The 12,618-nt window shown below is 39.1% G+C and overlaps 1 protein-coding gene across 2 annotated transcripts in view; it reads right to left on the bottom strand.

Moving 5' to 3' along the window:
• The window catches only part of nbeab (neurobeachin b), a 178,540-nt gene that overhangs the window by 127,372 nt on the left and 38,550 nt on the right, over positions 1-12,618 (bottom strand). For both annotated transcript variants that reach the window (XM_026295919.2, XM_026295910.2), the window contains exons 3-8: positions 12,178-12,278; positions 11,948-12,043; positions 10,850-10,971; positions 7,220-7,346; positions 2,537-2,656; positions 1,085-1,231 (exon numbers count right to left, since the gene is read on the bottom strand). In XM_026295919.2, the coding sequence (XP_026151704.1) occupies positions 1,085-1,231; positions 2,537-2,656; positions 7,220-7,346; positions 10,850-10,971; positions 11,948-12,043; positions 12,178-12,278 (713 nt within the window). The remainder of the gene's footprint in view (positions 1-1,084; positions 1,232-2,536; positions 2,657-7,219; positions 7,347-10,849; positions 10,972-11,947; positions 12,044-12,177; positions 12,279-12,618) is intronic.

Here is a 12,618-nt window from a genome sequence, read left to right as displayed (position 1 = left end):
AGCAAGGGAAAGTGTGTCAGACATCAAACAGATAAGAGGACAACTCACTGACCTCCCTCCTCAACTCACCTGGCTGGCTCTATTATACTTGCCATTACAAACACCATTCACAGCTTCATCAATTGTGGGTAATTGTCTCTCTGGGACATGTTTTTCATTATTTTGAAAAGTTTGCAGGATTGGTCCGCTGTGTGTTACCTCTCTAAAAGGAGGTCTAAAACCACAATTAAGGAGGGAAATGGCAAGTCACCAGCCATTAGCGAAAAAGATCAAACAATGAGTTCTCTTGGGAATCTCCAGGCATTCATAAGCCTAGCTGAAATCACAAACATCTATCTCAGAGTCTTCAACAGTGTATGCTTTACTTAGTATCTCCCTGACCTCACACTACAAAATATTATTTCTTCCTGCCATAAAGAAAAGCCTAAATTTGTCTTAACAGCAGTTAGGACTTGAGAGCAACTATAACTAAGTATAAGATGGCCAGAGATCTGTCTGAGACACATCTGCGTTCAAAGCCTATTTGGGGTCGTTCCTCAAATTGTGACAGCGTGCAGGGCTTAACACTAAAGAAACTGCAGTCGGGACCAAATGTGAAACAGAGAGACAGAAAGAGATTAAACTAATGGCACAACCAAATATTTAGAGTGATTGGAATTTTTAATACACAGTGAATAAAAAAAATATATAATTTAAATTTAAAAAATGTGCAAACCAAATATTTTGTCACTATATGATAAACATTTGCAGCTGAATCCCCTACTGGGTAGGTCAGCATCTTTCTAAATTCACAATGTTTTGGTCTTTTTCAGGAAGCATGGGAGTGCTGCACCTGCTGCAGCTGATATAAGTCGGGCGAGGACTCGATCCCCTCAGAATATCTGCTGCTTTCCTCCATCTATTGTGCCATTATTCCCCAGAAGTAGGTAATTTATGCAGCCATTTATCTGTGAGGAGAAGCATCTCTCCCAGGACAGAGACACAAGGAACTGTGGCAGGGCAGTACTGGCCATTGATTCCAGAAATTGATAGCTGATGCAGACTGTTTGCATGTAATTTAATTTAGTCACCCTCAAGTACATACCTTATAGCCGGGTCCTAGCTGATGAATTGCAAATATCTGTGCAGGATTGAGGGCTTCACTAAACACATAGACAGCTCCTAGCTGCCCACAGAACACTCTGTTAGCGTCTGCTGTCTCTGAGGACCCAAGGAAGCACTTATCATAACTCTGCAAACAGACAAAGAAAAAAAACAGAAGAGGCTACATTTCATTACATTTTATCCTTTATGAGTAAAGAAAAAAATACCCAAATTGACACACAGCTGAATGAGACAACAAGCAATAAGAAAAAAGTACAATATTTATACAATGTATGTTTTTATTTTTGCCTAAACTGTATTTTCAAGGTAACAATCCAAAACAACATCCTCTTCTGTGTTGTGTCTATGTCTACCATGACACATCCCTAATGAAAAGACAAAAAAAAAAATAATAATAATAGCCCTGACTCGAAGATATAAAATTTCAATATAACTCCAGGGATAATAAGAATATGTTCTGTGCTTACATTCAAGATAACAGTGAAGAATAACTTACAAAAGCAGCAGCTAATTGCATAACAACTTAAGAAACAGCCAATATAGAAACTTATATAGGTTGCACCGGGAAAGAAAGCCACTATATTTTATTATAGAAAATTCAGAATCTGGCTCAAGCTTGTATTACATTTAACCCTGTGAGAAAAGCCACCCAACTTAATTTATGTGTGATATGATTCCTTTTTTTAAGAATCATGTATTAAATTAGTTATCAAGACTTAACTTTAGTACAACCTGTAAATTGCCATTAAAAGGATAGAAATAATCTATAATATTTTTAAGAGAGTTGGCTAACAACACTGTGACAGAAGAAAAAATAACATTTGGGTTTTAAAATTAGAACCTCATTAGCAGAGGAAAGCAAAGATAAAAAATATAAACATGATACAAATGATCAGTGTGTCAAACGTACAGCAATGTCATCCTTTTTAGCTTCTTCATAGGTAGAAACTCACCAGTCAAGCTGTTTGCTTACAATATTTTCTGTGCAGTTCACCAGTTACATAACATTGTTGTTTTAATGGATGGATAATCATCTTGACCCAAAAATGGTAAGCTGCAAGGGGGTAAAATAGTGTCTAATCTGGTATTTTGATGTGGTTTTGTGATAATTTTACACCACCTCATATACAATTTTTACATATTGCTCATTGAAATAAGTTACTGTAATCTACAAAATTTCTCCTGGGTTGTGACTGGAGATTTCTAGTGTCTTTCTGTAGTCATCACATGCAAATGTACGTATGAAGCACACCTTTCAGAAATATTTTTTCTCAATGAGCAGTACTGAAGATTTATATACTTTTTTCCTTTCGCAATTTTCAAATGTTCAAAATGTTAATATGTCAGTCTGAGTCACTTACATGCTAGTAAACATCAAAACTATAAATACAAGATAACAACAGTCAAGATGAGTAAAAAGCAGAGTACTTACATCGTTTGTGTTGACATGCCATGCCATGTCTCCATAAGAAACAAGCTGCCCATTAACATAGCATCTGATTTCACTGTTCCTCCAGCGGCTGTAGATGTGAACGATGCTGATCATGTACCACTGAGGGTAAAAGTCAGATGGTAAACATTTAATCCATAAGCGAGAGAACAAATCACTTATTAAGTGGGCCATTATAGGTCTTCATATCTACATAAATATAAAAAATACAATGAGGTTTGATTTATGATTTCCAATATTTTTGGTCTGTTCTCCAATTCATTACTTTCAAAAGGTGTCAATTCAGATCAACCTCACAGTTACTGGAAAGTCACGGCCATGAGGTTAGCTACCTAGTGTTCCGAAATCTGTAGTGGAATACAGTAAATAATAGATCAGAGGAAAGGTTAAGAGGAAGCAAGACAACTCATTTGTCATTCCACACAAAGCCAGGTCAGATGCATTTTCAAGGATGAAACGCTAACAAGAGCCAGAGAGGTGACTTTAAAAGACGTCATGTCAAGTGGCTACAAAAAAAAAAAAAAAAAAAAAAAAAAAAAAATTCAGGAGACACTATCGGATACATACAAAAATGCACTGACCTCTAATAAATGCCACTGATCACAAATAAATGTTAAGAGGGGGAAACATAAAGAGGGGGTGATTATATTTTTTAACATGCAAACTGTGACTGATTTGTCCTCATGTGACTCTTAGAGTGAAAAACTGAAGAAGAATAAAATTTATGTACAAGAGCCTCGCCATCATTAAAGTAGCTTTAACTCAACATGCAACTGAAACCCCCCGGGGTTTCTGTCCGATCCATCCACCCATCTATCCATTATATACCGCTTATCCTGAAACATTAAGGGTCACAGAGGGGCTGGAGCCAACCCCACAGTAGGGAGGGGCAACTACTAAAACATAGTGACAGACAAACACCCACACTCACATTCACACCTAGGGGCAATTTAGAGAGTTACCAATTAACCTAATCCCAACCTGCATCACTTTGCGGTGTGGGAGGAAGCCGGAGTACCTGGAGAAAATCCATGCAGACATGGGGAAAGCATGCAAACTCCACACAGAAAGACCCCAGGAACAAATGACGCTCAGCCCTGGAACCTTCTGTCTGTGAGATGACATTGCTAACCCAGGTTTCTGTGCTGTTGTTTTCATATTAGGATTAGAAGATATTGATAAGCCATAATAAGTAAAACAGCATTTTAAAGCAGCTAAGAAAACCTAGCCAATATATATACAGACAGCACAGAGGTTTGCTGACAACAACAGATGGGCCTGGACTGAAAAGATTTTCTCAGTACATCGTTTCTAACAGTTAAAAAAAAAGAGTCAAGAGCTTAAAGCCATTCAGATGTTCTCAGTTCTCTATATCAGAAGAGGAAGAAGATACTTTATTAATCTCCAAGGGGAAATTACAGCAGTTATTCTAATTTAAAGTTATTAAATTTAATATTATTTAAATTATATTAATTAAAGTGATTAAAGTAATAAAGTAATTAACTTGTATGTAGAAAAGTAATAAAGTAATTATTTTTGGGGGTTTGTGTTTGTGTGTGTGTGTGTGTGTGTGTGTGTGTGTGCACGTGTGTTTTTGTTTATATTGCGGAATTATAGAGTCTTATGGCTGTGGACAAAAAAGACTTCCTGAATCTCTCAGTCTTGGCTTTGGGGGGAATTAGTCTGTGGCTGAATCAACTTCCCATTCGCCACAGTTCCTCATGAAGTGGGTGGACAGGATTGTCCAGTATGGAGTTGATTTTGTCCACCATCCTCCTCTCTGCCACAGCCTCCAGACTGTCCAGTTCCAGTCCAACAACAGATTTTGCCTTCCTGATCAACATGTTTAGTCTGTTGGCCTCACCAGCCTTGATGCCACCTCCCCAGCACACAACTGCAAAGAACAGTGCACTCGCTACTACAGACTGATAGAACATCTTCAGTAGCTTGTTGCACACACCAAAAGAACAGAGTCTCTTGAGGAAGAACAGTCTGCACTGTTCTTTCATGAAGAGTGCATTTGTATTGTTTGACCAGTCCAGTTTGTTGTTAATGTGGACTCCAAGGTATTTGTAGGAGTCCACAGTCTCCTAGGATGGAGAAAGGGACTGGGCTCTTCCACCAAGTCCACCACCAGTTCTCTGGTTTTCTTGATATTGAGCTTTAGACAGTTGTTGTTACACCAATCAACAAAGCTTTTTATCAAGTGTCTGTATTCCTCATCGTTATTGATGCATCCAATGATGGAAGAGTCATCAAAGAACTTCTGGAGGTGACAGGTTCCTGAGTTGTAGCGGAAGTCAGAGGTTTAGAGTGTAAACAGGAATGGTGCCAATACAGTTCCATGGGGTGCACCGGTGCTGCTCATCACCACATCAGATATGCAGCTATCTAAGCGAACAAACTGTGGCCGCCCAGTGAGGTAGGCTTTGATCCATTCTACCATGTCCGCGGGAACTTCCATATCCTGCATCTTTCCACTTAGCAGGTGGGGCTGAATAATGTTGAAAGCACATGAAAAGTCAAAGATAGGTAGCAGACTTAGTAGCAGACTGTTGTCTAACTACGGGCTTGTATACCGGTACTACATATATTAAGTTGTGGTCTGATCCACCAAGTCGGTGTAGGGCTGAAGTGCTGTATGCCTCCTTCACATTGGCATAAAGGAGATCAAGAATCTTATTTTCTTGTGTTGCACAGTCCACATACTGTTTGAAGTTGGTCAGAGCTCCCGAAATACTGACATGGTTAAAATCCCCATTAATTACTATAAGGGCACTGGGGTGTTTTGTTTGGAGACCAGTGACAACCGTGTGGATGATGTCACATGCACTCTGTGCTGCAGCTGATGGAGGAATGTAAACAGTCACAACAATGGCGTGTGAAAACTCACAGGGCCTCAGTCCAACCACCAACAGCTCAATGTCTGGAGTACAGATACAGTCTTTCACTGTTACATGTCCAGGGTTGCACCATTTGGAGTTAACAAAAACAGAGAGACCACCTCCTCTTTTCTTGCCGCTCTGTTTCCCTCTGTCTGCTCGCACTAGCAAGAACCCAGGCAGTTCAAGCGAGCTGTCCGATATATTTTCATGCAGCCAGGTCTCGGTGAAGCAAAGCAAGCTACACTCTCTAATCTCGCTGGCTGCTAGCTAAAGCTGTAAGTTCATCCACTTTGTTGCAGAGTGACCTCACATTCCCCATAATAATTTTTGGGAGAAATGGTTTAAATCTCCTACGTTTTTCTTGATGCTTCACTCCTGCTCTGCAGCCCCTACTGCGCCTCCTCAGGTTTGGGGGATTTCAGGTTTTATACCAAGAAGCATAGACAGAAGTATAGATGCAGTTGCTACAGAAACATATTTTATGATGCAGTTTCCATAAAATCCATATTTCTCTCCACAGGAATTAGAAGATCCCAACTCATCCACTTTCATCCATTATCAGAGTGAAAGCATAGATCTTGACTTGACTTGGATCAGTAAAAAAAACTTGCAAAAAACAAACAGAGGTGCTGCTGTAACAGGCTGCCACCTAACTGTCTTTTCTTAGTTCATTTTCAGTGCAATATATTTAACGCTAGCTTGCTAACTATGTTAACTCAACTTTGGACTTGCAGACCAATGGATGCAACCTGGCCCCAGAGAACAGGGTGACTCCAAACACTAACAACCAAGCTGGTCATAGTATGAACACTAGATAACACAGGCACAATTGCTCACAGAAGCAGGCACTAGGCTGTCCATCTCTTATGTGATTGTGTGCCCACTATTTATTGGTTTGACCTGAGAAGGACACTGCAAGCAGTCTAATGGAATTACTGCTGTCTGCACACAAAGGTAAGAACACTTAAAAGAGGATTCATGGCTGAGGGGAAGAGTGCAAGCTGCCCAAAGATAATTTAGAATGGCACTTACACGCAGATGTCTGAACCCACTATCAATTAAAAACTTAATTCAATATGTTTTATCTTCTAACAAAACAATGCCTCTGCTGTGGCAGTAGGAATGGAATCAAAAGGTGTTCCCAGGTGTTATGTGAACGCACTAATTGTTTGATACATGCTATGAGACAGCTTTCCTTCTCTGCAGGGAGTGGTATGCTACAGTGACATTGCATGCTAAATTAAGTTTCATTTTCTCATCTACATTTACATCCAATTACACCTGTAAGACTCCTCTGGGGGTCTTAAACACTTAAGGCCAACATGTAGATATACAGCTTTGTAATACCAATAAAACAACAGGTGGTGGGACCAGGAAGTCAGGGGGAAAAATAGCCAAAGTGCACAGTGATTTAAAAGATCAGGATATTTTCTGTTTGCTGCAAATTAATTCTGATGCCTTCATCTATTTCCTTTCAGCTCAGACCACAGTTATGCACATTTCTGGCAGTGGGGGTTAATATATCATATTTATAACAATATTCATGTTTAGATACGGCTTAGATTTAAGGTTGCTAATATGCATGGTATGAGTCTCATTATTTCACATCAACTGGTTACAAAAAATATTTATTTTAACACAAGAAGAACAAGAACTAAAAGAATTAAAATCAATATGAAGTCCATGTATATGAATCAGTTACATAGGTGTAAATAAAGCAAACATACAGTATATTCAACAATAGCAGGAACAAATGTTTGAAAATGAGAGCTATTCTTACCTTCCTAGGCTGAAAATCATACTTCACACAATGCTGGAAACCTTTTCCTTTAGACTTGAGTGATGTTATGATCAGGCAGTTACCAACAAAATGTGCAGAGTAGCCAACACCTTTACTGGTGCGAAAGCTGTAAACAGAGACATGCACAGAATGTCATAAACACAAAACTTGACAGGGTGAATATGTTTCTTTAATCAATAAGCAGATTAAAATGTATTGCTACATACTGAAGAGGAAGGTTATGCAGTCTGCATTTTTCTTTTTTGTACCTACTCTTCATGCCATATAATCCAATGACATCACAACAGTGGTCTGGTTCTTCATATTAACATTTGGGTTAACATAATGTTTGTGCTGTGCAGACATACAGTGTCTTGCAAAAGTATTCACCCCCCTTGGCATTGTTCATGTTTTGTTGCCTCACAACCTGGAAATAAAATGGATTGTTTGAAGGTTTGCATCATTTCATTTACAGAACATGTCTATAACTTTGAAGATGTGATTTTTTTTTTTTTTTGTGAAGGAAACAACGAATAGGACAAAATAACAGAAAACTTCAGCGTGCATAACTATTCACCCCCCTAAAGTCAGTACTTTATAGAGCCACCTTTGGCAGCAATTACAGCTGCAAGTCACTTTGGATAAGTCTCCATGAGCTTGCCACATCTTGCCACTGGGATTTTTGCCCATTGCTCAAGGCAAAACTGCTCCAGCTCCTTCATGTTGGATGGTTTCCACTTGTGAACAGCAATCTTCACAGATTGTCAATTGGATTGAGGTCTGGGCTTTGACTAGGCCATTCCAACACATTTAAACGTTTCCCCTTAAACCACTCAAGTGTTGCTTTAGCAGTATGCTTCAGGTCATTGTCGTGCTGGAAGGTGAATCTCCATCCCAGTCTCAACTCACAGGCAGATTGAAACAGGTTTTGCTCAAAAATATCCCTGTATTTAGCACCATCCATCTTTCCTTCGACTCGGATCAGTTTCCCTGTCCCTGCTACTGAAAAACACCCCCACAGCATGATGCTGCCACCACCATGTTTCACTGTGGGGATAGTGTTCTTGGGGGTGATGGGATGTGTTGGGTTTGCGCCAGACATAGCATTTTCCTTGGTGGCCGAAAAGTAACATTTGGGTAGTGGCCCACATGTCTTTGGCAAACTCAAAACGTGCCTTCTTATTTTTAACACTAAGCAATGACTTTTTCCCGGCCACTCTTCCATAGAGCCCAGCTCCATGGAGTGTACGGCTTATTGTGATCCCATGCACAGATACACCAGTCTCTGCTGTGGAACTCTTCAGCTCTTTCAGGGTTACCTTTGGTCTCTGTGCTGCCTCTCTGATTAACGCCCTCCTTGCCCAGTCTGTGAGTTTTGGTGGGCGGCCCTCTTTTGGCAGGTTTGCTGTGGTACCCTGTTCTTTCCATTTGAAGATGATGGATTTGATGGTGCTCCGGGGGATCATCAAACATTTGGATCATTTTTAATAACCCAACCCTGACTTGTACTTCTCAACAACTTTGTCCCTGACTTGTTTGGAGAAGTCCTTGGTCTTCATGGTGTGATGCCTCTTGCTTAGTGGTGTTGCAGCCTCTGGGGCCTTTCAGAAAAGGTGTGTTTATACTGACAGACCATGTGACACTTAGATTGCACACAGGTGGACTTCATTTCACTAATTATGTGACTTCTGAAGGTAATTGCTTGCACTAGAACTTTTGAGGGGCTTCATAGCAAAGGGGGTGAATACATATGCACATGTCAATTTTCTGATTTTTAATTTTTAAAAATTCTTTTTTATATATTTTTTTCTCATTTCACTTCACCAACTTAGACTTATTTAACTTATTTTGTGCAGATCCATCACATAAAATTCAAATTAAAAACACATTTAAATTACAGGTTATAATGTAACAAAACATGAAAAATGCCAAGGGGGGTGAATACTTTTGCAAGGCACTGTAAGTAATTTGCAGCAGTAACTGGCAAGCTGCTCTTAAAATTCTTATGAAAAATTACCATTTTACAATTAACTAGTCCAAATAACAAGTCAGAGCAGGAAAACACCTGACATGAAAGTACAGCAACTGCAATTGCAGGCACTGAATTAGCCACAAAATGACCAGTAGATGGTTACTCTTACCAGTGTCAATTCCCTTCACTACAATCTTCTTGGCTCCAGAAATAAAAGATAAATCATTTCAGCACTGAGGAAATGTAACAAAAACCGCTGTACAGTAGGAGCAAACCTGGCACAGCTCACACCCAGTGTACAAACACATTAATTCTCTGTTTTAGCCAAACATCTTTTTCACTGTTGACATGTACTCACTATATTCCAACACTCTTTAGGTCTATAGCAGTCTCCCATCTTCAAAGCCCAACTGCCCACCCTATTTCCCCAATTCTACCACCACCTACTGAGATCATAAAACAAACAGACCTCTTTGCCAAGACCAATAAAGACAGCATAGGGTTTTATATTGTGGGATGCTTGCAGGGCCCACACATAGTTACCACTGGGCCAGCCAAAATGCTCTAGTGAATAAGCCTGCATGTGATTATACATCAGGTGGAAAGCAGCAACCTTGGTTTGCTTCTGAAGATACAATTCTTTTTTGTTGTCTACATGTCTTGCCACTGAGCTATGAGGCCCTCAGAGCAATGCATAAACAGGATTAGCTTGGCATATCGCACCCTTGTTGTGACTCTGTCAGTAAGGAATTGCTGCCACATGAATACCAACAACTTTGCTTAGCCCATATTTACTTTTTTCTTTCTGATACTACACATCAAAGAAAGTCCTTCCATGGTTCCAGTCTTTCATTCCAACTATGTGATTCAGGTAAAGCAATGGCAGCCAGCAGAAAATAAACTGTTACAGTATCTCTCACCCTTTTTATCTTTATTTTCCACTCCCTCTTTCATTCACATCCACAACTCTTTTATATACCCCACTGTATTCTGTAATTTCCTCTAAAAACTCATCTCTTAAATGCACAGAACAGCAGCTGAACATCACTGCACTTGTGGGTTAGTGATTTTAGCACTAATTACCTACAAACTCTTGCAAGGTATTGTATGAGGGACTTATGTGGCAGATATTCATATCTAAATGAATACCTCCACACTGCCTCCCACTGCGGCAGACTCTCTTTGTTACAGCCAGTACCAGTTGCTATAGTTCATGTTTCTATGGGGTTTAGTCTGAAAAAATAATAATTCGCCCTTTCCCTATTATAATCCATAATTCAATTCAAATTGTCTAAAAAAAAAAATTTAATCCCTCTCACAACCCTCATTACATAAGTGTTGCCAGTGTGTGAGAAATTGTGTCTGTAAAACTAGTTTAACCTTGAAAAACAAGTTCCAGTCATAATCTGCTTAGATAGGAAATCACTGTAGGTCACAGAGTATCAGACAGCATATTGCTTTGTCAATAAAGCTGTGGTAGCTTTATAGGTCTCTGCTGAGAGAGGATGATTTCCAATACAAAGCTAACGCAATTATACTGATGAAAAACAGCAAAGTGTAATTTTCTTTGGTGTAATAATGTAGACTTAGAACACGTGCGAGAGAACTGAGAGTGTACTGGGGACAGAAACACGGAACACATATAATTGTGTTCTCACCAGTAGAGATATGGTTTGTCTTTGTCAGCATTGATGTTGTTCAAGGGATCCATTCTGAACCAGGTGTTAAATGTAAACCCATTCTGATAAGGCCACTTGGCAATTGGAGGTAAAGCAATGGCCTGGGACAAAAGACAAAAAGATAACAAATGACACAATTATGAGACAAACAGTTTTGAAACAAAAGGGTTATTCAGGTTGAAATTAAGCTACTATGTAGAAAGAGTCAGAGCATAATATTAAAAATCAACATGAAATCGAAAACCTTTGTGTCTAAATATTTAATGAAACTTAAAATATAATATAAAATATTTGGTCACAAGGAAATATGTGCTATATTTGATTGATATATATTCCAAGTTAACTGACTGAATTATAATTCCTGCTCATGCTGAATATTTCATGATAGCAGGAATATTTGGGTAAAGTTGTTTTTAATCTCTAAGATTCTAGAGAGTAGATTAAAAATCCTTTCAGCATCACTGATCCCTAACGCTAAATGAAATTACTGTGATAACCCATTAACTTTGATCAACATGCTCTGCATGATGCAAAAAGATGTAAAGGTAATCTATAGTACATTCCACTCTGTATCAAGTGTAATGTCATGTCACAGATTTCCCATTTTTCTCCAGCTATTTCCTCGGTTATGTGTCTGGTTTCTCTCAGTATGCCTGCTCCCAGCATAAACTAAGACCTGCTTCAAACTGAAACCATTTAATTTAGGCACACTACACTTTTCTTTGTTTTTTTATTTTGTTCGTTTTGTTTTTTTGAGGTTTTTTGAGGTTGCTAACATTTTACACTGTAAACGATTTCATTCATTTTATTACACTCAGTATATATGTATCTGTAGTGTTACTGCAATAAATATAGCATAATACAGTTTGACAACATATAACTTTGTGAAAACCAGCAGAGGTTAATTTTTTAATAATCATAAAGTATTACTGTACAGTATATGAGATTTGGGGTTTGTTAATTATTCCACATCATTTATGAATTGTTTTACCCAAGTGATGTGCAGAGCTCCATAAAAATACACACAGAATTGCCTTTTTAAAATCAAATGCATAATGAAAGAACGTGAACACTTACTGCTGCACTGCGGCCAGGAAAGTTAAAGAAGGCATCTGGACCATGTCTCTGGGGCATCTGATTCAGCACTGACAACATTTTGACCGCATGCTTCGGCTGCACACATACCAAAGAAGTATGTGAAGTTAGTCAGTGTACAGAACAAGCCCCAAACAGATCAGTGTCATGGCTCTCTGGATGCAGCTCAAATGGCAATGTCAAACACACACTCACTTTCCACTGTGACTTACCCAGAGTCCTCCTTCCCCTTGTAGCATGCTGAAGAGCAACTTCAGTTCTTTGACAGTGATGCTGTAGCTGGACAGCACTCCCAGCATGTCCACTAGCAAGTCTTTAAAGGCAGGTTACCATGCACATGTACGCAAACAACAAAGGACAATCATCAACTGTACACACATGGACAAAATTGTTGGCACCCTTGGTATCAAATTTGTAATCCAGTTAGCCTGCCTATTTAAATGGTGAAAAGTCGTCACTGTACTATTTGGCATCGTGGTGTGTAAAACACTGAACCTGGACCACAGAAAGCTAAAGATCAAGTTGTCTCAGGAGAAAATTATGGACAAGCATGATAAAGGTAAAGGCTATAAGACCATCTCCAAGCAGCTTTATGTCCCTGTGACTACAGCTGCACATATTATTCAGAGGTTTAAGGTCCACACAACTGTAGC

Source organism: Mastacembelus armatus, chromosome 13, assembly GCF_900324485.2.
Source record: "Mastacembelus armatus chromosome 13, fMasArm1.2, whole genome shotgun sequence".
NCBI lineage: Eukaryota > Metazoa > Chordata > Actinopteri > Synbranchiformes > Mastacembelidae > Mastacembelus > Mastacembelus armatus.
Note: the sequence above shows the minus strand (reverse complement) of the source record. Positions and strands in the feature narration are given on the sequence as shown.